We start from the raw sequence: 25,359 nt of genomic DNA, 5'->3' as shown, positions 1-25,359 counted from the left end.
CACAATGGAATATTATTCAGCTATGAAAAGAAGCAGAAAATTGATACGTGCTGCAGCATGCTATGTGAAAGGAACTAGGCACAAAAGGCCATGTACTGGATCACTCCCTCTTTATGACGTGGACAGAAAAGGCAAATCTGTAGAGACAGGAAGTAGGCTAGTGGTTGCCAGGGAGGTGGGGAGAAGAGGATGTGGGCTGATTGCTGCTGGGTATGGAGTTTCTTTTCAAGGTATGGAAATGTCCTAAAATTGATCATGGTGGTGGCTGCACAAATCTGGTGATGTACTAAAACCCATTGAATTGTTGGGATAAAAAGGATATGGTATTTACTTCATGGTATTTGAATTATATCTCAATATAGCTATCACCCAAAAATGACAGAGCCTGGACCCCTGAGAAAGCACTTAGTCCCTCCCAACACACACACTTAGTGTCTCAGGAAGGTGAGGGGTGGCAAGACAAGGAACACAGGATAGTTTTATGGTGTGCAAGGGGAAAAAAATCCACATGTAAACCCTTTTCGTCTGGCTTCCTGGTGAAGCACGCTTACAGGAGTGTTTAGTGACAACGCAAGACGACTACAGAAGGGGAGACGGCAGTGTGCGTGTTTAAGCAGGAAGACGGCCTAAGGGTACCACCTAGGTTCCTGCACCTTGACATGCACACCTAAGTACCTGGGGAGACTGACAAATCCCGCAGAGCAGAGAGACCAAAATAGCACACGGAATACAAAGGTTAGGAGTAGAGGAAAAGGGGGCTTTGTAGATCTCAAGACCAGAGGTGATGGCAGGGACAATGGATTTCAGTAAGGAAAGACAGAAGGTGACCCAAATCCAGGGTGCACAGAGTCACTGGTTGCTGATGCAGAGGTCACAGAAGCTCTGCTGATGCAGAGGTCACTTATAGACCTCAGGAACAAGTAAGGAGAACTGTCACGAAAGGATGCCTGGCTGTCCACTATGAGAATACCATGCGGCTAAGCAAGTTCACTCCTGCATTTAAATAGAAAAGAGAGATAAGAACTGGGGAGAAGAGAAGAACCTTAGAGAGAGGAAGAGTCCTGATCGGAAATTCAAATTCTGAATTAAGTTTAAATCCTGAAACCCTGGGATTTTACCCAATCTTCATGTGCCTGGAAAAGGCTAAGTTTTAAATCACATGGGAGGACTTCCCAGGTGGCGCAGTGGTTAAGAATCCACCTGCCAATGCAGGGGACGTGGGTTCCATCCCTGGTCCAGGAAGATTCCACAAGACGCAGAGCAACTAACCCCGTGCGCCACAGCTACTGAAGCCTGCACGCCTAGAGCCCGTGCTCTGCAACAAGGGAAGCCACTGCACTGAGAAGCCCATGCACGACAACGAAGAGTAGCCCCCACTCTCCACAACTAGAAAAAGCCCATGCACAGCTACAAAGACCCAACACAGCCAAAAATAAAAATAAATTTTAAAAAATAATAATAATTTAAAAAATAAACCACATGGGACTAAGTTACCATGAAAGCTCGAGATTAACTTTTCTTTTCCTGCTGTTAAGTGGGAAGGGTTGTTGGCGAGCTATTGAGTTCAATTTGAGAAAAGAGAGAAAGTTACATTTCCTCATCACTATGTTCCCAACCCTGGAAGAAATGGGTAATCATGCTGGTGATAGAGGTGTTAGCTGATGCTACAATGGCAATCGTATTGTGACGTCGGTGTATCAAATTGTCATGTTGTACACCTTAAACTTATACAACATTGGATGTCAAAGACAGCCTAATAAAATTAAAGAAACAGAAATGGTCATGAGGTGGCACCCTCATGGCCAACCAAGCAGTCTGAACTTTCAGGCTGAACTTTCAGACTAAAGGTGGGAAGACCAGTATGAGTGAGAGGCAAAGCAACAGGCTAAACGTCAGCGTGCCTGGGATTGAGTTGGGAGGTGCCTCCAAGCTGGCTGTGTGACTTTGGACAAAATTACTGAATCTCTTTGCGAGCTCATCTGCGTGGCCTGTGAAGGGGATGAACTAGAGAACTGGTAAGGTTTCTTCCAGCTCTAAAAGACTGATTCCCAGGTCTTGGATGCCCGGTGGGGAAATATCTGCCACTTCTTGGCCAAGTTCAAGTGGAGACTGTCTTTTAAGAGACAGAGCACCTCCCCTTTCCTTGGCCATCTCCCCAGATGTTGGGCTGAGGACAGCCAGACAGAAAGCGCAGTTACCTGTTGTGTGTCGAGGATTCTTGTTTTTGCAGCTACATTTTCCAATGAGCTCAGGAACGTACACATCGTTGTGACAGGTGGCACAGTAAAAGAAGGCTCTGGACAATGAAAGCAAATCGAGAATGACTTAGGTGAGGCTTCATTCTAAAGAAGCACCGGGCTGACTCAGTCTGCCTGCCATTAAGCTGCATTCGCTTTAGGACTTTCTCCCCTTCAAGCAATAAAAGAAATTTACCTTTTGACATCCTTTGCAGATTCAGCAATAAAGAACCCTAGTGTGTTCTTACGGAGCGTCACTTGAGCAGGCGGATTTAGTATCAGCCCACTGGAAACAGAAAATAAAAACACAGTAATTTTCCCCTCCAATTTCTGGGGCCCTATCTGTCTTTACCCATGGATTCTCTAAGTTGCAGAGTTAATAGGACTCAATCCCCCTTTGCTGCCAGGAGTTACAATGGAGAATGTGAATCTGACTGCATTTAATTCACTGATTGCTGCTAAACGTGGAAGGCCATGGCCACAGCCCAGTCGCTGAGCTGCATACACTCCTGGCACTGTGTCCTGAATCAGAAATGGTCACATCAACTCAGGTGCAGGAAGCCTTGCTAATTTAAACTAACCAAGGCCACACGGTTGCTAGTCTTACGGTCATACTGGTGGTGTACATCCCTAGGCTATCTGCCCTTTAAAATTAAATTCATCTACTTAACTAACTGGATTCAAACGTTCCTTTTATTTGCCTACACAATTTTTGAATTTGTGTATCTTTGACTTCGCTCTTGTCTGTCTTAATTGCGAGATTTTTGAGAGCAGGAACTATATGAATTGTTTCTATTTTTACACTACTTGAATATTTTGACTTTCTATTTTATTATGGTTTGTGTGTTTGAAAACGCTCTCTTACAAACTTCATCCCCTCCTTTCGTATTCACATGGGAAAGAGGTATAGTACAGTCTTTGGGCAAAGCTTAGTCTGTTGTTAGGATACTCCAAAATAATGTGCAAGTGTTAGAGCCTTACAGAAATAAAAGAGTTTGTGCAACAAAAGCTCTTTAGCTCTATGCTGAGAGTAAAAGATGCTGAATAGCCGTGTTCAAGTAGATTATTACATGAGACACTGTGTGGCGTTTTCTGAGTACTGACTGACTGATACTAACATGTCACCAGAATGATTGCTTTTACCTTTGAAAAGGGAAGAAGGACATGGGTTTGCGCCTCGCCCACCCCAATATCATCAGTTGACATTTACCACCTAACAAGCATATGCTTAAGTTGTATCTTCATATCTCCTTTTTTAAAGGCAGGGTCCTCTGCATTCATCTTAAATACTCAGTTATGAAGATACTGTCATGGTAATTTCTCAGGTTGCATTTGAAAGAAGAGGTGAACTTCTTTTAAAGACTTTCCAGAATTTCCTTTATTCCCTGATCACCCTTCATGAATCACGGCCAGCTGATCTAGTAGAGAACGCTGGCCCCTGGAACAAACTCGCAATATTCTCGAACTGGGGTCAGATCCAGCTTCACCTCTTATGAGGTGACAAATTATTCCCTAAGACAGATCCTGAGAATCATCAAGGGCTTTTGCACATCTTAGTGTCTAGTCAAGTGCATCAGTTAGAAGAAAAAATAAAAGGTGAGAAAAGATAGGCTTTCCCCTACTTTTTCAATATACCTGCCTAAAGCCCAGCTTTGAGATGTCCTATTTTCCTTCCGTGCACAGTGACTGGGCTGGATATAGCACAGCTTGGTGATCAGAAGTGCCCCCAGAGTGAGTACAGATACTCACTTTGCCCCTTGGGTGTGGTGTGAGCTTGAGAAAATTAACTTTTCTTGACTCCTTCTCTGTAAAATGGAGTTAATAATAATTATACCCTTCTTACAGCATTGTTGGGAGGATTCAGGAGTTAATATAAATGAAGTGCTTATAGCAGTGTTGGTCATGAACTAGCAATCGTGTAAGACTGCTATTACCAATATCTTTGCCAAATCAGGCTTTAATTCTTTTGAGGCACCTGACTCTTTGGTGAGAAACCAAAGTTAAATCTATGTTGGAGCAGGTGCCTCTTTTATTGGAGGTAGGTGTATGCTAGGCAGTAAACAGCACCAGAAATTTTTTGAATACATGTAGAACTTAGTTGCTTATTCATCTTTTTGATCCACAATGTCCTAACAGTCATCCTAATAAAGTTTATAGAAATCTAGGCTGTTAAATGTGGAAACAATATGAAAAGCATTCGGTCCAATAATTTCTGAATGCCAGTGGGAAAAAAGACAATACCATGGGATTGCAAAAAAAATTCACAGATTTCGGTTTCATAAAGTCAGAAGTGGGGTTTTTGAATTCTATGTCCTTAAAACTTTTCGATACATAACATCATTATGTATCGCAAATAATTTCGATACATAACATCGTTGAAGGCCAAAGATGTTAAAACTTGATCAAGTTTGGGGCTGGCCTGAAACCCAAACTGCCTGGCTTGTGAGGCTAAGGCACCATGATCTTTACTCTCACCTATTTCCAGCGGAAAGGGCACTTGGACAAGGGTTTAGATTTTGAGAGTTTCATGAGCGTGGCAGAATTGTTCAGTAAAATTCAGCCAGCCAGACGATAATATTCTTTACTCTCCTTAAGGGCTTGCTTTGTACCCAACCTCACTGACTCCTTTGTACCATACCTCAGATACCTCCTCCATCCTCTCGAATTGACACGTTGTTTCTTGTTTCTAACCTTTCACATACTTTGCAGTCCATCTGATATCATTCAACATTTCTGAATTTTGACTGTTTGCCTAGGATTCTAGGGTTCCTGGTAATGTCAGCCTTAGTGCTGGAAGGGGTCTTAGGGATCAATTCGCATGACTTTCCCATTCTACAGGTGACGGACACTTCTCCACGGCCTCTGGGCTGGAAAAGCATACTCAGGATCAGAATCTAGTCTATTGATTCCAATTGAATTCAAGGTAGTTTTCCACTAAAAAAATGCACAGAAGCCAACATAACAGTCTTTCCTGTTCCCCATCCCGCTTAAGCACCACCTTTTCTATTTTTCAGCATCTTTTATCTCTTCACCATTTTGCAGCTGATTCTGGATTTTTTTTTTTTAATTATACGCTAACTTCTCTTACTTCTTATGTCATTCAATATGAGTTTCCAGGAAATGCTGATGGTCTGATAAAGTTGCTTCTTTCTTTTACCCGGTCAACAGACACTTTGCCCAGCAGGTCGATCAAATTCCCATTTTTCCATATTTTGCAGATTAGTTTCTAAGGCTAGAGTTTGTGGGAACATTTTGATGACCAATAATTCTATTCTGTGGCCTGGTTTCATGGTCGAGACTTACAAGAGCTGGTAATATATTAAGAGGAACAGATCTGAGAAGGTGACCATTTCCTCTCCCTCCTGATTGTGAGACACAACTGGGGCGAGACCACAGGCACAAAGGCAGAGCTTCTGCCCACCCACTAGGGTGACCATTCTAATCCCAATCATTAGCTTCTAACCCAACCATTAGAGAGAGTGAGTATGAAATGCACCACAGCAGCCTGGGTGCCTGACAGGCTGGCTCTCAGCACAGGGCAGAAAGCTTAGTTATGGCTGTATCTTGGGCAAAATCTTAATCATAAAGATTCTCCTCAAAGAATCCAAAGAGATTCAAAGCCTCATTGGTACCAGTAACTGTGACACACGGATTTGTGTTCGATGGCTATCAGCAGGAGGTGCATCTTCAAGAAGCAGAGCCTGGGAAGGAAGACAAGTGATTGTGAGGCAAGAGAGGACAGCAGGGCCCCCGTTCACGAGAAGACGACGGACACTCTGTGCTCTCTGCCTGGGAGGGCACCGCCCCCTCGGCAGAGGGAGGGCCTCTCAGGTACGGAAAGTGCCCTCGAATGAATGCATCTGCAGTAACGCTGAGTCAGCGCGCCGCCAGGACTGGAAACGTCCAGGCTGCAGACACTCGGACCTGCGCATCCTTATACCTGCAGTGTTTGTACCCAGCCTGGCCTCCAGGGAGCCCTCAGTGAACGTCGGGGAGAGAACGTGTTGCACAAAAGTGAGTTCAGGTGTTTCCCGTAACTTACTGGCAAACATCAGGAAAGCTCATCCCAGCAAAGTCATCAGAGAGGCGTTGAGTCAGGATTTTGTTCTTCAGGCCGTTAAAGAAGTATTTCTGCCAGGGCTCTTTAGGACGGATCTGGAACACACAATCAGGCCGTGTGAGGCACCATGATGTTGAATATGGCATCTAACAAATCAAGCTGTGTATTCTGCTTAGCACCAAACCAGTACCCGCTGCACTCAGGTCCCAGAGAGGAGATCAGTCCTCCTGCTTAACTGCAGGAAAGTCAAAGGAAGAACTAAAACTCTAACCTACATCTCAACTATTTCCAGAATAAAGTGGGAGGATCACGACTTGGTTCCTCCCCAGACGGCATCCACACCTCCTGCTAGAAATTAATTCTTCCTCCACTAATTTCAGCAAGGTAGACTGGTTTTTGAGTCAGGAACAATAAGATGGGAAGGGCAACGTGTAATCTAACTTGTCTCCCCCTAGATATGGCTGTTTAAGATTTTTTTAAAGACCACATTAGTTTTCTACTCACTGACTAACCATATGCCTCAAAGATGAAAATATTCATGACTTCTGCTCAGTATCAGAACACTGCTTGGTGCAAATAAACTCAAAAAGCATCCTGGGGCTTCCTAGGTGGCACAGTGGTTGAGAGTCCACCTGCCAATGCAGGGGACACGGGTTCCATCCCTGCTCCAGGAAGATCCCACATGCCATGGAGCGACTAAGCCCATGCACCACAGCTGCTGAGCCTGCATTCTAGAACCCGTGAGCCACAACTATTGAGCCCGTGTGCTGCAACTACTGAAGCCCATACACGTGGAGCCCGTGCTCTGCAACAAGAGAAGCCACAGCAAAGAGGAGCCCGTGCACCACAGTGAGGAGTGGCCCCCACTCACCACGACTAGAAAGAAAGCCCGTGCACAGCAAAAAAGACCCAACACAGCCAATAAAATAAATAAATAATAATATAATAATAAATAAATTTAAAAAGGCATCCTGCTCGTTGGAAATGAGAACATAAAAATCAAGGACAGCAGTAGGCTTCTAGAGAAATGGGGGATGTGACAAAAGGATTTCTCTCAAAAAATGCTAAATGTTGTCTAATGGGGGAGGCAGAGGCTGTTGGGTAACTCATCTCTGGCATCAGTGTTCTCCTGGATTCTGTTTTGCTCTATTTGCATCCTCCTCCTCCTCCATCCGCAGCCATGAGAATCACCACCACGCTGTTCTGACAGGGCAGGACTGGCCCCTTAAAGCCCAGAATCTCTAGTGAAAGCCTGGAATTCATAGGAACTCTGAAACACTGTGGTGGTGGAGAGTTAAGGCCAGTTCAGAAACACTCCTCAGATGGCCATCTTGTGGTTTAGGAAGAACAAAACAAAAGCAAACACACAAACAAAAAAATTCTGCCTTGCTAAAAAGGACCACTTCTTTCCAACACACCCTATCCCCATCCCAAGATGCAGCCAACTCTCCTGCGTTTTCCTACTTTCTTAAAGTCTGCTCCCTGGACAGTTCAAGGCACTATTGAGGTCCTCATGACCAGAGAAACTGGCTTCATGCTGCTAATCCAAATGTTCCAGTTTTTACAAGAGGGTAAAAAAATAACCGTAGAGATGAAGATTTGCTGAGTCAGTTTTTTAAAAATCAGAAAGGGAAACAGGAAGATAGAATGGGTGTTGGATGTGTACAGTAGAATCAGGGAGCTTGAGTATATCAGTTGGATTAGATCTAATCTAAATTTAAGCTTGGGCTTCCCTGATTGTACAGTGATTAAGAACCTGCCTGCCAATGCAGGGGACATGGGATTGATCCCTGGTCTGGGAAGATCCCACATGCCATGGAGCAAATAAGCCTGTGCTCCACAATTACTGAGCCTGTGCTCTAGAGCCCACAAGTCACAACTTATGAGCCCACAGGCCACAACTACTGAAGCCCGCACACCTAGAGCTCATGCTCCGCAACAAGAGAAGCCACTGAAATCAGAAGCCCGCACACCGCAATGAAGAGTAGTCCCTGCTCGCCACAACTAGAGAAAGCCTATGCGCAGCAGTGAAGACCCAATGCAGCCAATAAATAAAAATAAATAAATTTAAGCTTAAGCAGTGCTCTGTGCCTAGAACCCACCAGAAATACTCCTCAAACTACAATTTCTCACCATATCATCAATATAGCTCAACAGAGTCAGAATACGTGGCACTGACCCAAGGCTTTTTAATCTGACTGCTCAGAGGTTTTACAAATGTTAACTCAATACCTGGAAAAAAATCAGGATATGAGTAGATGAGCAAGTCTTATTTTATAGATGCAGAAACTGACAGAGAAAGTTTAAGTGCCTAATCCAAAGAAAATGGGACATAAGACACTGGCGTCCTGATCATTAAACCTTAAGTTTATAGGTTTAATTAACTAAATTAATTTTAGTTAACTTAGTTAATTTAATTAATTACTGAATCTAAAGCACCAGAGCACAGTACAACATTAAAAAAATCTTGTCCTGACTCTGTCCAGCTTAGAATTTCTGAAAGTAGGTTTCAGACTTCACTCCCCCCTACACCAAAAAATTATCATGAACACAAATCTCTCAACTTCTATCTTCCAAAAGCCACCTTATGAATATTGACAGGTGACCATCATCACTGAGGAGGTTCCAACTTTAGATAAACAAACAATCAAAAACAAAAAAGCCAACAACAAACAACAGCAAAACCACACCAGGGAAGGTTGTACATCTCTACCTTCTATATTTCCATATAGAGCTCGCACTGCATTTTCTCCAGACATGGAGATTAAAATCACAGTCCTCAAAACAGATATTGCAGTTATCCTGTGCTTTCTAAGCTTACAGCACACAGGCAAAGACAATGTCTTCACAAGCCATTTCCTGGGCCACACACAGTGACCACTAAGGGAAGGTTGAAGCATGTTTGCAGTAGCACCACCAAGGCTCATTCCTACTGCCTGATGGTCAATTCTGTTTCTCTGTATGAGGCATCTCCTCACATTCACAGGAGGAATTACTAGAGAATTCTGTAGTTTCCAGTTAGCATTTTGCTGGCCAGAGAATCTTTTGAATCTTTCACCTGTTTTGTTTTTCCTTAATGGCACCAGGGAAGGGACCAGAAAATGTGTACAAATTTTTAAAAATTTACTGGACAAAGGAAAATAAAGTGCAAGGACAAGCCAAGAAGAAAACTGAGTATAAGAAGAGGCATCTAGAAGTAAATGACAATGAAAACACAACAACCCAAAACCTATGGGACGCAGCAAAAGCAGTTCTAAGAGGGAAGTTTATAGCAATACAGTCCTACCTCAAGAAACAAGAAAAATATCAAATAAACAACCTAACCTTACACCTAAAACAATTAGAAAAAGAAGAACAAAGATCCCTAAAGCAAGCAGAAGGAAAGAAATCATAAAGATCAGAGCAGAAAAAAATGAAAAAGAAAGGAAGGAAACAATAGCAAACACCAATGAAACCAAAAGCTGGTTCTTTGAGAAGATAAACAAAATTGATAAACCATTAGCCAGACTCATCAGGAAAAAAAGGGAGAAGATGCAAATCAATAGAATTAGAAATGAAAAAGGAGAAGTAACAACTGACACCACAGAAATACAAAAGATCATGAGAGACTACTACAAGCAACTATATGCCATTAAACTGGATAACCTGGAAGAAATGGATAAATTCTTAGAAAAGTACAATCCTCCAAGACTGAACCAGGAAGAAATAGAAAATGTGAACAGACCAATGACAAGTACAGAAATTGGGACTGTGATTAAAAATCTCCCAACAAACAAAAGCCCAGGGCCAGATGGAGTCACAGGCGAATTCTATCAAACATTTAGAGAAGAGCTAATACCTATCCTTCTCAAACTCTTCCAAATTATAGCAGAAGGAGGAACACTCCCAAACTGATTCTACGAGGCCACCATCACCCTGATACCAAAACCAGGCAAAGATGTCACAAAAAAAGAAAATTACAGACCAATATCACTGATGAATATAGATGCAAAAATCCTCAACAAAACACTAGCTAACAGAAGCCAACAGCACGTTAAAAAGATCATACACCATGATCAAGTGGGGTTTATCCCTGGAATGCAAGGATTCTTCAATATATGCAAATAAATCAATGTGATACATCATATCAACAAACTGAAGGATAAAAACCATATGATAATCTCAATAGATGCAGAAAAAGCTTTTGACAAAGTTTAACATCCATTTAAGATAAAAACTCTCCAGAAAAGGGGCATAGAAGGAAATTACCTCAACATAATAAAAGCCATATATGAGAAACCAAAAGCAAACATCATTCTAAATGGTGAAAAACTGAAAGAATTCCCTCTAAGAACAGGAACGAGACAAGGGTGCCCACGCTCACCATTATTATTCAACATAGTTTTGGAAGTTTTAGCCACAGCAATCAGAGAAGAAAATGAAATAAAAGGAATACAAATTGGAAAAGAAGAAGTAAAATTGTCACTCTTTGCAGATGACATGATATTATACATAGAAAACCCTAAAGATTCTACCAGAAAACTGCTGGCACTAATTGATGAATTTAGTAAAGTAGCAGGATACAAAATCAATGCACAGAAATCTCTTGCATTCCTATACACTAACAATGAAAGAACAGAAAGAGAAATTAAGGAAACTCTTCCATTTACCATTGCAACAAAAAGAATAAAATACCTAGGAATAAATCTGCCTAAGGAGGCAAAAGACCTGTATGCAGAAAACTATAAGACACTAATGAAAGAAATCAAAGACAATACAAACAGATGGAGAGACATACCATGTTCTTGGATTGGAAGAATCAATATTGTGAAAATGACTATCTTACCCAAGGCAATTTACAGATTCAACGCAATCCCTATCAAATTACCAACAGCATTTTTCACAGAACTAGAACAAGAAATCTTACGATTTGTATGGAAACGCAAAAGACCTCAAATAGCCAAAGCAATCTTGAGAAGGAAAGGCGGAATTAGTGGAATTAGCCTTCCTGACTTCAAACTATACTACAAGGCCATAGTGATCAAGACAGTATGGTACTGGCACAAAAACAGAAAGGAAGATCAATGGAACAGCATAGAGAACTCAGAGATAAACCCAAGCACATATGGGCAGCTTATCTTTGACAAAGGAGGCAAGAATATACAATGGAAAAAAGACAGCCTCTTCAAAAAATGGTGCTGGGAAAATTGGACAGCTACATGTAAAAGAATGAAATTAGAACACATCCTAATACCATACACAAAAATAAACTCAAAGTGGATTAAAGACCTAAATGTAACACCAGATACTATAAAACTCCTAGAGGAAAATATAGGAAGAACACTCTATGACATACATCAAAGCAAGACCTTTTTTGACCCACCTCATTGAATCATGGAAATAAAATCAAGAATAAACAAATGGGACCTCATGAAACTTATAAGCTTTCACACAGCGAAAGAATCCATAAACAAGACAAGAAGACAACCCTCAGAATGGGAGAAAATACTTGCCAATGAAGCAAGGGACAAAGGATTAATCTCCAAAATATACAAGCAGCTCATGCAGCTTAATACCAAAAAAGCAAATAACCCGATCCACAATGGGCAGAAGACCTAAATAGACATTTCTCCAAAGAAGACATACAGATGGCCAACAAACACATGAAAAGATGCTCAACATCACTAATCATCAGAGACATGCAAGTCAAAGCCATCATGAGGTATCACCTCACACCAGTCAGAATGGCCATCATCAAAAAATCTAGAAACAATAAATATTGGAGAGGGTGTGGAGAAAAGGGAACTCTCCTACACTGTTGGTGGGAATGTAAGTTGGTACAGCCACTATGGAAAACAGTTTGGAGGTTCCTTAAAAAACTAAAAATACAACTACCATATGACTCAGTAATCCCACTACTGGGCATATACCCAGAGAAAACCATAATCCCAAAAGAAACAGGTACCATAATGTTTATTGCAGCACTATTTACAATAGCCAGGACATTGAAGCAACCTAAATGCCCATCAACAGATGAATGGATAAAGAAGATGTGGCACATATATACAATGGAATATTACTCAGCCATAAAAAGGAATGAAATGGAGCTATAGGTAATGAGGTGGATAGACCTAGAGTCTGTCATACAGAGTAAAGTAAGCCAGAAAGAGAAAAACAAATACTGTATGCTAACTCATAGATATGGAATCTAAAACTGATGAACCCAGAGACAGGGCAAGAATAAGGATGCAGATGCAGAGACTGGACTGGAGGACATGGGGCTGGGGGAGCAGTGGGAGAAGGGGAAGCTGGGACAAAGTGAGAGAGTAGCATAGACATAGATACACTACCAACTGTAAAATAGATAGTTAGTGGGAAGTTGCTGTATAACAAAGGGAGATCAACTTGATGATGGGTGATGCCTTAAAGGGCCAGGACAGGGAGGGTGAGAGGGAATCGCGGGAGGGAGGGGATATGGGGATATATGTATAAATACAGCTGATTCACTTTGATGCACCTCAAAAGCTGGTACAAAAGTGTAAATCAATTATATTTCAATAAAGAGCTTTAAAAAAAGAAGAGGCAAATGTGTATGCATAATTAGATGGAGTGAAATGTGGCTCTCTGGAGAAGCTTTGGACAATAGGATACCAGGCCCAGCTGAGTGTTAGAACATCTTGCCTGGAGCATTTCATGAAGGTGGTATTTGGAAGGTATACTGTGTGCTATACTACCTCATCCCAGTTTTCCACTTAGCCACTTATTTTGTCTCAAACAAAGGTATCAAAAGACCTGCTGTAGGAGACTGGGAGTAGATATCTAACAGCCAGAAACACAGGGCCTAGTGGTGAGACTTTGGGTCAGACAATTCTGCATCTGCCACTCACTAACTTACTATATTTAACTTCCATGACTAGGATCCTACCTTGAAATATTGAGGGAAACACAATGTATTTAAAATACATAACACATAGTAGGCATTTGATATGTGGCTACTATTGTTATGACTTCATAAATGTCCCAAAAATCCTGGAAAATCAGATTTTAACTATTACTTGCATTATTATTTCTCTTTGATGAATGTGATTATTTATTATTATGTCAATTACTTGGTATTTAATATATTTGAATGTATGACTTCTCTACTAATAACACAACCTTTATTTATATTTCTACCTTCAATAACTCAAAGTGCTTCTACATTTGATGAATACATTTTCTTTCATAATGTCATGGATGGCCAGGAGGAAGCAGAGTTATGATTTCTATTTTGCAGGTAAATACTCTCAGGCAAGAATAAGATAAACAACTTCTTCAAGGTCAGTGTGGTACCTGGGACTTCAATCTAGATCTCTCAGTCCCTTCCTAGCTCAAGGAAAAGTCAAATCTCATTTCTCAGGGCCTCCTTGCTTTCCCCAATTTTTATTTTCTCTTTTTGATCTTAATTTATGAGGACATGGGGATAGAGCCAAGATTCAACATCAATTTACAAGGTTACCTTCTTGTTTTGCTCAACAAATAGAGATGTTAGGAAGGTACACAAGCCTGGCACCAAACAGCCTTGGGCGATAAATCCAAGCTTTAATTCAGCAAAGCAGATGATGTTGTCTCCAGTATTCCAGTTCCAGCTGGGGATCTTTGGCAGAAAAACCTGTTTCATGGTAGAGAGTAGCAGAAACAGACTCATGGACACAGAGGATAAGCTAGTGGTTACCAGTGAGGAGAGGGAAGGAGGGAGGGAAGATAGGGGGAGGGGATTAGAAAATATAAACAACTATGTATAAAGTAGATAAGTAACAAGAACATGTTGTACAGCACAGGGAAATACAGCCATTATTTTGTGATAACTGTAAGTGGAGTATAATCTATACAAATATTCAATCACTACATTGTACACCTGAAACTAATACAATACTGTAAATCAACTGTACTTCGATAAAAGAAAGTCAAACATTAGGAGGAAATACACCTCAAGAAAGTTCCCCAAATTGGCAATCTTTTTGTTTGCTTTATGTTTCTGAAACATAATTCACAGAAAACATTATATTAGTTTCAACTGTACAACACTCAATATTTGTATAGTAAGTCCAGTTAACATCCATCACTACCGTAATTACAAGTTATTTTTTCTTGTGATGGGAACTTAGAAATTCTACTCCCTTAGCAACTTTTAAATATAAAGTATTATTAACTATAGTCACCATGACTATTTTATACTAGAAATTTATACCTTTTGTGCCTCTTCCCCCACTATGCCCACCCCCACCTCTGGCAACCACCAACCTGTTCTGTGTATCTATGAGCTCAGGTTTTTAATTATCATTATTATTCAACATATGAATGAGATCATATGGTATTTGTCTTTCTCTGTCTGACTCTTAGCATTATGCCCTTGAAGTCCACCCCTGTTCTTGCAAATGGCAAGATTTCATTATTTTTGATACTTTTTAAGAAGAATGTGTATTGTTGCTTTTGAATGTAATGTTCTGTATTTGTCCAAGTCATGAGGTATATAACATGTTGTCTAAGGCCAATGTTTCCTTATTGATCTTTTACCTGGATGCTCTATCCATTAATGAAAGTAGGGTATTGATGTCCCCAACCATTACTGTGTTGCTATTCTCCCTTTAGATTTGTTAACATTTGCCTTATAAGTTTAGGTTCTCCTATGTTGGTGTCATAAATATTTACAAATTGTAAACCCTCTTACTGGATGGACCCCTTTATCATTACATAATGCCCTCCTTTTTCTCGGATTGCAATTTTGTTTTAAAGTCTATTTTGTCTGATATAGGTCTAGCTTCCCCAGATTTCTTTTGTTTTCCATTGGCATGGAATATACTCTTCCATCCCCTCATTTTCAGTCTCTGTGTATCCTTATATCTAAGCCTTTGTAGGCAGCATATATATGGGTCTTGTTTTTTGTCTATTCAGCCACTCTATGTCTTTTGACTAGAGAATTTAGTCCATTTATACTTAAATTATTAAGTATGTACTTACTGTCATTTGTCAATTGTTTTCTGAATGTTCTATAATTCCACTCTTTCTTTCTTCTCTTATTCTTTTCATTTGTGATTTGATGATTTTCTGTAGTAGTATATTTAGATTCCTTTCTCTTTTATTTACTATAAGTTTTTGCTTTGTGGTTACCATGAGGCTTGCATAAAACAACTTATAAGACTCTTTTAAGTTGATAATAAGTTTGATTACACCTAAAGTTCTATATTTTTACTCCCACTACCCACGTTTTGTTTTTGATATTACAATTTACATCTTTTTATCTTGCATACCATTTGATAAATTACTGTAGTTATTTTACTACTTTTTTCTTTTAATCGTCAAACTAGTTTTATGAGTTATTAACCTATCACCTTTACAACACTACAATATTCGGAATTTTACTATATACTTATTTTTACCAATGAGACATATACTTTCACATATTTACCTTTTACTAATTAGCCCTTTCATTTCAGCCTAAAGTTCCTTTAACATTTCTTGCAAGGTTGGTCTATTGGTCTTTAACTTTTGCTTGTCTGGAAACCTCTTTATTGTTCCTTTGATTCTGAATGACAACTTTGCTGGATAGAGTATTCTTGGTTGGCAGGGTTTTTTTTCCTTTCTTTTAGCACTTTGAATATATTGTGCCAGTGCCTCCTGGACTGCAGAGTTTCTGTTGAAAATCTGTTTATAATCTTATGGGAGTTCCCTTATATGTAACAAGTTGTTTTTATCTTGGTGCTTTTAAAATTCCCTCCTTGTCCTCAACTTTTAAGACTTTAATTGGAATGTGTCTTGATGTGGCTGTCTTTGGGTTTCTTTTGTTGATATGTGGAACTTTCTGGGATTCATGGATCTGGGTGTCTGTTTAGGAAAGCTGACAGCCATTATTTCTTCAAGTCAGTTCTCTGCTCCTTTCTTTCTCCCTTCTCCTTCTGGGACTCCTATAATGCAAATGTTGGTCCACTTGATGTTTTCCCATAAGCCTCTTAAGTTATCTTCACTCTTTTTCATCTTTTTTTGCTGCTCTCATTATGTGAGGTCTACACTCTCTCTTGTCTTCAGGTTTGTTGATCCTTTCTTCTGCTTCATCTGGTCTGCTCTGCTGTTGAACCTCTTTGTTATGGTTTTCAGTTCAAGTATTGTATTCCTTGGCACTGTGACTTCCATTTAGTACTTTTAAATATTTTCTATCTCTTTGTTGAAATTCTTGCTTTGTTCATCCATTCTTCTCCCGAGCTCAGTGAGCATCATTTTGACCATTATTTTGAACTCTCTATCAGAAAAATAACATATCCTTTTCATTAAGGTCTTTGTATGAGGTTTTATCTTGTTCTTTTGTTTGTAACATATTCTTCTGTTTCTTCATTTTCCTTGACTCTCTGTGTTTCTATGCATTAGACAAAAAAGCCACCTCTCCCAGTCTTGAATGAGTGGACTTGTGTAGTAGATGAATCTTATTGTTCAACCCTGCCCTATCCCTTGGTTGTTGCTCAAACCGTTGTCATTGTCCAATATGCCTACTTTATTTCTAGTGGCTCCCAGTGTTTAAGGCTGTGCCAAGATCCATCAGTGTCCCAAAGGGGAGGATCTCAGTCAGCACCTAAATTCAGGATGACTGGACTCCAGACTGTCAGGCAGCAGGTTTTAAAGTATGTAAACATAATTCTTTCCAAACTTACATTTTATGTGATTAACAATCTTAATGAGACTTCAAATTTCACCCACAACTGGCAAAAACTTTTTGTGTGTAGACCCATTAGAAAGAAATAAATTCATGTATTACTTAGACGAACTAAGTTCAACTAGCTCTACAGACTAAAAGAGGAGGAGACTGAACAGGCTATAATGTTACAATACCTTGTTATGGGACTGAAGTATCTGTATGATGACTCTGGTATTAGGGTAATAGTTCTTGATAGAGAGCACCCTACATAAATAACAAATATGTTCATTAATGATGTGCCACATCAAATGTGTTTGTAATAGAATTCAATTGAAAGTTAAACTGATGTGTGTGTAAGCACAGGAAAAGAGCATATTATGAAGTTCATTGTTAAGATCTTTAACAACACGCACATGGAAGGGTGCTATGGTTTTAGTGACTTAGTAAATTAAATCTGTGGAAAGGTTAGCTCTTGGTATTAAGAGACTGTGGTCTTCTAGGACCACAGTTCTTCAGGAAGCAATAAATAGTTTCATATATTTTAGCCCTCGAACTCAAACACATTAATTTCAGGAAAAAAAAAGACTGCATTGCTGTCGATAGCTTGAAGTAGCTCACAGACTGTCTAATTCAACTTTCTCATTTTACAAATTGAGAGACTAAAATCGATCTTATATTGACTGTATGTTGTAAGTTCTCAGCTTCTTCTTGCTTTTTGTAGAGTCACCTTCAGCTATGTACCTTTATTTTGCTCTGGGGGCTGACAGTTCATCTGGGTTAGGTACGATGGCATTGCCATCACAATGATAGTTTGAATCTCTTACCATAAATTGAGTTCCTGCTCATAGACAGTTCACAGTTCAAGATGTAACACTAACCCTAGTTATCTTGAAAATATTGCCAAGAGTCAAAAGCACATTGTACTGAACCACGCAAAACCTTTCACTAGGACTATTGGAGAAAAACCCCAGTAAATAAAGTCTACAAATAACATTCACAAATCACAAATGCTGCCTTTATTTTGGAGGGGATGTTAGTTAGAATGGTGCTATCTGAACAGTTCTCAGTTATTTGCATGCTTGCTTTTTAAATTTAGAGAGCTATTATCCTACAGAACTCCAGGAAAGTAAGTAGAGAAGCACATAGACACACAGTACACTCTATTTCGACTTCCTTTTTCATATGTCTGCACAATCTCTGGAGGCAAAAAATATGGCAGAAACCCAGAATATGCTGAACCCTGTGCTGTGATATGTGGCATCTGTTTAGTCCTATGCACTTAATTTTATTTTATAAAGTGCTTCATTTTCAAAGAGATAAAATTAAGACCAGCATCGGAGCATATAAGACACAGTGCCAGCTTCTTACCTCATAATGTTTGAAGTGTCTTCAGCATGTGAATCACTGCACAGAGGGTTGGCTATGATCAGGCATGCTTCTGCAGAGTCCACCTATTCTTCAAGATTAAACAGCAGCCATCTTGTTAATTATATGGGAAATGCTCGTGTGTTCCCCTTTGGGATTTTCTTATGGTTTCGTCACACAATTTCCAATAAGAAAGAGAGCACACTTTGGAAGGACTCGTGATAAGGATGTCTTTACATCAGAATCACAGTCCTGCAAATGCTACAAGGGGTTGCATAGATGGACCAGGTTCCCCAGCATAGATGCAGATTGCTTTAACATGGAAAAAGTGCACAGTGACATTTTTCCTATCATCCAGAAACATCAACTTATGAGCAGTGATGAGTAATAAGATCTTTTAAAGCAACTGCCTGTGCATTTATTTACCTTTCAGGATAGCAAAAAATTATTACAGTGGCTCTTATAATCCCAAATTGCAGGAAAGGGAAAGATTATACTACGTTTGTCAATTTTTGCTTCAGTTCTTTGTGTTGAGTCTGTAGGTCTCTGCTTTAAAAAACTGAACCTTTTGTTGTACATGATTCTGCAAAACCTAAAACATGAGAGGAAGCAGGGCTGGATCTTAAATGAAAGATGTCTAGAGGGTTGGCTGTTGCCCATCTCTTTTAGTCTCAGCCTAATGGGGATCTCTGCTATGTTCCTTTGTGCCCTTCCTGTTAGCGGGCATATCAGTGTGTTTAGGAGAAGCTGTTAAAAGCTGACGGACTCCTAGAAATCTGTCATCTGGTAAGAATCCCACTCGGATAGAAAGATCTAACACACTTCTGCTCTCCACAACTTTTTCAGATCTCTTAGACCAATAACATAAAATTGTTCTAGAGAGAGTATTTAGTGAAATAAAAAATTTAAATATGTGTAGATAAACGGGTGAGGTCTGCTTGGTATCTGTCAAGAAGAATTTGGAGGTCAAAGACTAACATTTCCTTTATGATCAGTTTTTAAAGCTGAAGACGTCATATTCCACCCCCCACCCCCCAATTTAAGAGTCTGGAGTAATATCTTTGGGAAGAGCAATACGCTATCATCTTAATTGCTGCAGCTTAGGGAAATGACAAGGAGGAAAAGAACTAGATCTTACCGCAACTCGCCTCAGGTCCTCCCACTTCAGTGCAGATCCAGAGATGAAAGTTGTATAGGCCATGTAGCACTTAAATATGGTTTCCAATTCCAAAGAAGGAGGAACCCTGGACCAAAGATGTAGTGCCAGATATGGAAAAAGAAGACTGGCTTTGGTTTAGAGATTGTTATATTATTTAGTGCATTTAATAAAAACCCTAATCTCCTCTTAGAAAACATCCATCCTCCATCATTAATCCACATGCTTAGGTGATGTGGATACTGCTAGCCTAATTCCAGGAACGGGTCTGAAGCTCAGGGTGCAATCAATCATAGTGATGTGAAAAAATACAAATCAGATTAATGCCAAAAAAAAGGGGGGGGGGGGTGGAATTACTAAGAACAAATAAGTTCAGGGTCAAATGGAAACATTTCAATTATTCAAAAAGACAAAGCATTTTAAAACAACTGTGAATTTAATAAAATAGCTTCTTAATATACAAAGAAATTTTAACAAACCTAGAGAGAGAAGTAGATTAATCTCCCACTGTAATGAGAGATTTCAATGCATCTCACTCAATTACTGACAGATCAAGGAGAAAAAACAATCATGAACTTTAATACTTATCAGTTCTGCAAACAACATTTAGAATATCTAATTTAAATGTTTTGCACCTTTACTGAGGCAAAATTAACACAAAATTGTAAGATATTTAGTGTGCAACATGATTTGATATATGTGCACATTGTGAAAGGATTTCTCCCGTTAATTTACGGATCCATCACCTCACATACTTACCTTTTTGGGGGGTGACAACATTAAAATTCTACTCTCTTAGCAAATTTCAATTATACAATACAGTGTTATCAACTATAGTCCCCATGTTTTGTGTTAGATCCTCAGACCTTACTCATCTTAAAACTGAAAGTCTGTACCCTCTTACCAATGTCTCCCTAATTCCCCCAACCCCCAGTCCCTGGCAAACCATCTTTCTACTTTCTGTTTCTGTAAGTGTGACTTTTTCAGATTCCAGATATAAGTGAAACCACGTATTTGTCTTTCTCTCTGGTTTATTTCACTTGGCACAATGCCTGCCAGGTTCATCAGTGTTGTTGCAAGTGATAGGATTTCCTTCTTCGTTTAGGGCTGAATGATATTTCATTGCGTGTATATATACAATGAGGTATTATTCCATATATATGTGTATGTATATATGTGTGTATATATACAATTGTTTTCTTATTCACTTTCTTTATTCATTCACCCATAGATGGAAACTTAGGTGGTTTCCATATCATGGCTTTTGTGAATAATTCTAATTATTTTCAAGAGCACACAAATATTTATCAAAATGATAACTTACTTGACCAATAAGGAAAGCCTCAATATACTGCAAAAAATAGCTGTTGTACATATTATGACCTCTGATCACAGTACAATTAAAATAAAAGTTAACAGAAAATTTTTAAATATTCACCATATTTGGAAATTTCAAAAAACAGACTGCTAAAAATCTCATGAGCTAAGAAGAAATTATAATGAAAGTTATAAAATTATTAGAAATAAATTATGTTCAAACACTAAATATCTAAGTCTTTGGATATAATAAAAGCAATGCTTTGGGGAAAGTTACAGATTTGGATATTAATATTGGAATAAACCCAAAGAAATAAGAAGAAAAGAGACAATAAACCCAAGAGTGCAAACAGTGAAAGAGAAAAGAAAAACAGAGAAGATGAACAAAAACAAAGGCTGGGTCTTTGGAAAAAAAAAAAAAACTAATACAATAGCCAAAGCTGTAGTAAAATTGATGGGAAAAAAAGAAGACAAAAATGACTCATAATATTGAGAGGAAATAAAAATACCTGTAGGCAAAATAGAGATAAAAATAATAATGAAAGGATGTGGCATCCAACCAAATGCAACAGCTTTTAAAACTTAGGCAAAAGAGACAAATTACTAAAAATAGCTTTTACCAGAACTAACTCTAAAAGACTATTAAAGGAACTGAAGTTTAGTTTAAAATCTCTCAAAACTAAACAAAAACAAACAAAACATATATATACACCCACACACTAAACAAAAATTTTAAAGCCACCAGTTCTAAATGATTCAACAGGCAACTTCTACCACACTTTCAAGCAACAAATAATCCCATTTTCATACAAAGGCTTTCAAACATCTTAGAAAGAGAGAATGGTCCCCAACAAATACTACAAACCTAAAATAACCATTATAGCAAAACTATCAATTTAATTCATCACATTAACAAATTAAAAATTACATGGCCACCTCAAGTGCAGAGAAAAAGTTGATTAAAATACCTTTACAAAGTTAAGAAACAAAACTCATGGTATGTTAGGAAGAGAAAAGAAAATCCTTAACCAAATAAAGAGTATCTCTAAAATAAAAAGGATGGCCTTATTGGGAAAATATTAGAAGCGTTTTCTTTAAAATGAGAAATGAAGAAGATATACAATCATTGCTTTATTCCCAACCTTATATTTGATGTCTCAGCAAGAGCAATAAGAAAATAAAGATACACTGTACACATAAGGATTAGAAAGGAAGAAATAAACTCCCTTTATCTGAAATAATATGATTATTTACAAAGAAACCCCTAAACACTACAGAGAAAAAAAATAGAGGCTAATTTAACAATATGGATAAACGAACTAAAAATAGAATTACCATATGACCCAGTAATCCCACTACTGGGCATGTACCCAGAGAACACCATAATTCAAAAAGACACATGCACTCCAATATTCATTACAGCACTATTTACAGTAGTCAGGTCATGGAAGCAACCTAAATGTCCATCAACAGATGAATGGATAAAGAAGATGCGGTACATATATACAACGGACTATTACTCAACCATAAAAAGGGATGAAATTGGGTCATTTGTAGAGACATGGATGGACCTAGAGACTGTCAGACAGAGTGAAGTAAGTCAGAAAGAGAAAAACAAATATCGTATAGTAATGCATATATGCAGAATATAGAAAAATGGTACAGATCAAGCAGTTTGCAAGGCAGAAATAGAGACACAGATGTAGAGAAAAAAACATATGGACACCAAGGGGGGAAAGCAGGGGGTGGGGAGGGGTGTTGGGGTGGGATGAATTGGGAGATTGGGAGTGCCATATATACATTACTAATAAAAAAAAATTGTACACTTTAAGTATATGCAGTATGTTGAATGTCAATTATATCTCAATAAAAGTTCTTTAAAAAGAATATGGATGAAAGATTAATATACAAAAGTCAATTCCAGTTTTTTATACCAAAAGCAAATGACTAGAAAATACAATTAATAAGACACTATTTCCAATAATATCAGAAAATATCAAATACCTATAAATATATGTCATATATATTTATTACATTTATACACACGTACATATATACATATATGTGAAATTACATAATATATAATAAACATCAGCAAGCCTGGGAAATTATACAATATTATTAAGAAACACTAAATGAGACCTAAATGGATAACCACAGTATAGTCTGAGTTAGAAAAAATTTGTAACACAAAGAAGTCAACTTTGAACCAAAGTTTCAATTAGATTCCTCTCATCAGTCTCCACAGGATATTTCATAGTTCATGATAAAATGATTGTAAAGTTTATATGAAAGATAAAGAGCCAAGAAGAGCTTGTCAACTATCGAATAAAGAAAAGCTAGGAGGGAAAACCTGCCTTAAGATATATAAGGATTAATTATGAATCTTTAGTACTTAAAAAAGTATAGTGTTAATGCAGTGAGAGATAAATTGATTTTAAAAACACAGAATAGACCTATTTACACTGGTAGCATGTCAGATCAGTGAGGGGAAAAGGGTTTATTCAATAACTAGCATTGATAAAATGATTATCTATGGAAAAAGGTGAAATTTTATTCAGGCATCATGCCATACAAAAAACAAATTCCAGCAGAATTAGAGATTTAAACAAAAAAAAAACTTAAAAATTCTTAATAGGAAATGTAGTTAAATATTTTTTAAATATTGGGATAGGGAAAAATTCCTGAACAAAACCAAAAAAATCATTAAATATTATGGAAAAGACTAAAAATTTGAACTATAATAATATTGAAACCTTTTTAATATCAAAATACATCTAATAGTGAAAAGACAAGTTACAAACTGGAAGAATATAGTTATAATTCAGATCATTGATGAAGAATTAGTGTCAAGAATATATTAAGCACTCCTAGAAATTAAATAAGAAAAACCCCACAAACAGAAATAGAAAATGGGCAATAGAAAAATGGGCAAAAGGCATGAACAGGCATTTCACAGAACGAGGAAACACACATGGCTAACAAACATGAAGAGAAACTACATCCTTAGTGATAAAGGCTTATAAATCAAAACCACGATGAGATTCCATTTTACTGATTCCATTTCAAAGATTAAAAAGTATGACCATGTCAATTGTTAGAAAGAATACAGATATATAGACAAACAACCCTTACACACTGCTGATACGCTTAAAAGGTGGGTGCAACCACCTGGGAAAAAATGATATTATCTCCTAAAGAATGAACATTCACTTTCTTCACACACACACACCGCCCTCCATGTGCACATACATAGACACTCTCCCACAGGTCCACCAAGAGCCATACACAAGCATGTTAATAACAAAACTATCTCCAATAGGAAAATCTAGAAACAATTCAAGTCACAAGAAGGGTGGATAAACAAACTAAGGTTTACTCTGCCGATGAAACATCATAGAACAATAAACACCACCTAACAGCAACACTCAGAAATATGAGTGTATCTTAGAAATAAAAAATGAGTAAGATCTAAGTACCACAAGATTGTACTGGTGTGGTCTTCCTTCTGTAATGCTGAACATATCTAAACATTTTAAGAGTGTATATAATTGCAATAAAACTATAGGAGAGAGAGAATGATAATGGTGTACAAAAAAAATGAGAGCAGGATGAAATGTGGGGAGGATGACATAAACTTTGTCTTGATGGTGAGTTCATGTACTGGTGCTTAGAACATTATTAAAAAGAACTAATTACAAAAATAAAGAACAAAAACGTGCTTATGTGTAAGCCAATTACAAAGGTGGTTGTAAGAATTATGATAAATTCAATTCTAATTTCCCAACACTGAAGAAGAAAACTCAATCTGATCATGTCATCCTTCTACTCAAAATCCTCCAAGAATTCAGAACTGACTCAGAGAAAGAGCAAATTTCTTAAAGCCAAATCCTTAAAATAGACTACATAATACTTTTGTTATCTGACCCACTATCAACTGCAATATTTTTAAATTCTCTGAACTTAATCCTCTTGAGTAAAACTTCCCCTATTCCCTTAAAACATATGTGAACAAGTGAGAGCTTTGCATGTATTAAATGTTACTGGAGCTGGGGCTTCTTTTTCAGGAATAGTAAACTAGGTAATTTTAGCCAACCTTTTACTGAGGATATATAAAAATGCTGGAAGAAATATAAAAACATCTAATAAATCATGAAAGATATAACCAGACCATGAAGAATTTCCTGGCCAAAATCTAGAAGAAATCAAGGTCTTGGAGGTCCAGTCCCCCCGCCCCTCAAAGCATTTAGTAATTTAGAAGAGTCAGCTACCAAACTGAGCTAACATTCTTGTGATGTCACCGGGTGAAGCCTCCAAAAACTTCAAGCTCCCCAGACACACAAAATGAAGACTTTGATAACTCCTCCAAATTTTAACCTGGCACAGCAAAAGTACGCAGGCACGGAAGTGTAAAATTGAATAAGCTAGTTTTCAGATGGACTTTCATTCGGAGTTTGTTGCCTGGGTAGCACAGAGAATCTCAAGCCTTGAATTTGGATTTATGTGGTCCTAAGGCATAAGTGTCCCATTGTACTTGGTAGACGTAAATAAATATCTTCTCTGGAAGAATGTGATATCT

General features: G+C 38.2%; 1 protein-coding gene across 1 annotated transcript in view; it reads right to left on the bottom strand.

Annotated features, from left to right (window-relative positions):
• KCNU1 (potassium calcium-activated channel subfamily U member 1) overlaps positions 1-25,359 on the bottom strand; it is a 162,537-nt gene that overhangs the window by 78,184 nt on the left and 58,994 nt on the right. Inside the window, exons 11-18 of the mRNA XM_057697307.1 lie at positions 19,446-19,551; positions 18,311-18,393; positions 17,137-17,206; positions 13,775-13,927; positions 6,280-6,392; positions 5,870-5,938; positions 2,434-2,523; positions 2,199-2,296 (exon numbers count right to left, since the gene is read on the bottom strand). Of these exons, the coding sequence (XP_057553290.1) occupies positions 2,199-2,296; positions 2,434-2,523; positions 5,870-5,938; positions 6,280-6,392; positions 13,775-13,927; positions 17,137-17,206; positions 18,311-18,393; positions 19,446-19,551 (782 nt within the window). The remainder of the gene's footprint in view (positions 1-2,198; positions 2,297-2,433; positions 2,524-5,869; positions 5,939-6,279; positions 6,393-13,774; positions 13,928-17,136; positions 17,207-18,310; positions 18,394-19,445; positions 19,552-25,359) is intronic.

Source organism: Hippopotamus amphibius, chromosome 10 (assembly GCF_030028045.1).
Source record: "Hippopotamus amphibius kiboko isolate mHipAmp2 chromosome 10, mHipAmp2.hap2, whole genome shotgun sequence".
Classification (NCBI taxonomy): Eukaryota; Metazoa; Chordata; class Mammalia; order Artiodactyla; family Hippopotamidae; genus Hippopotamus; species Hippopotamus amphibius.
This window is presented reverse-complemented; position numbering and strand designations above follow the sequence as displayed.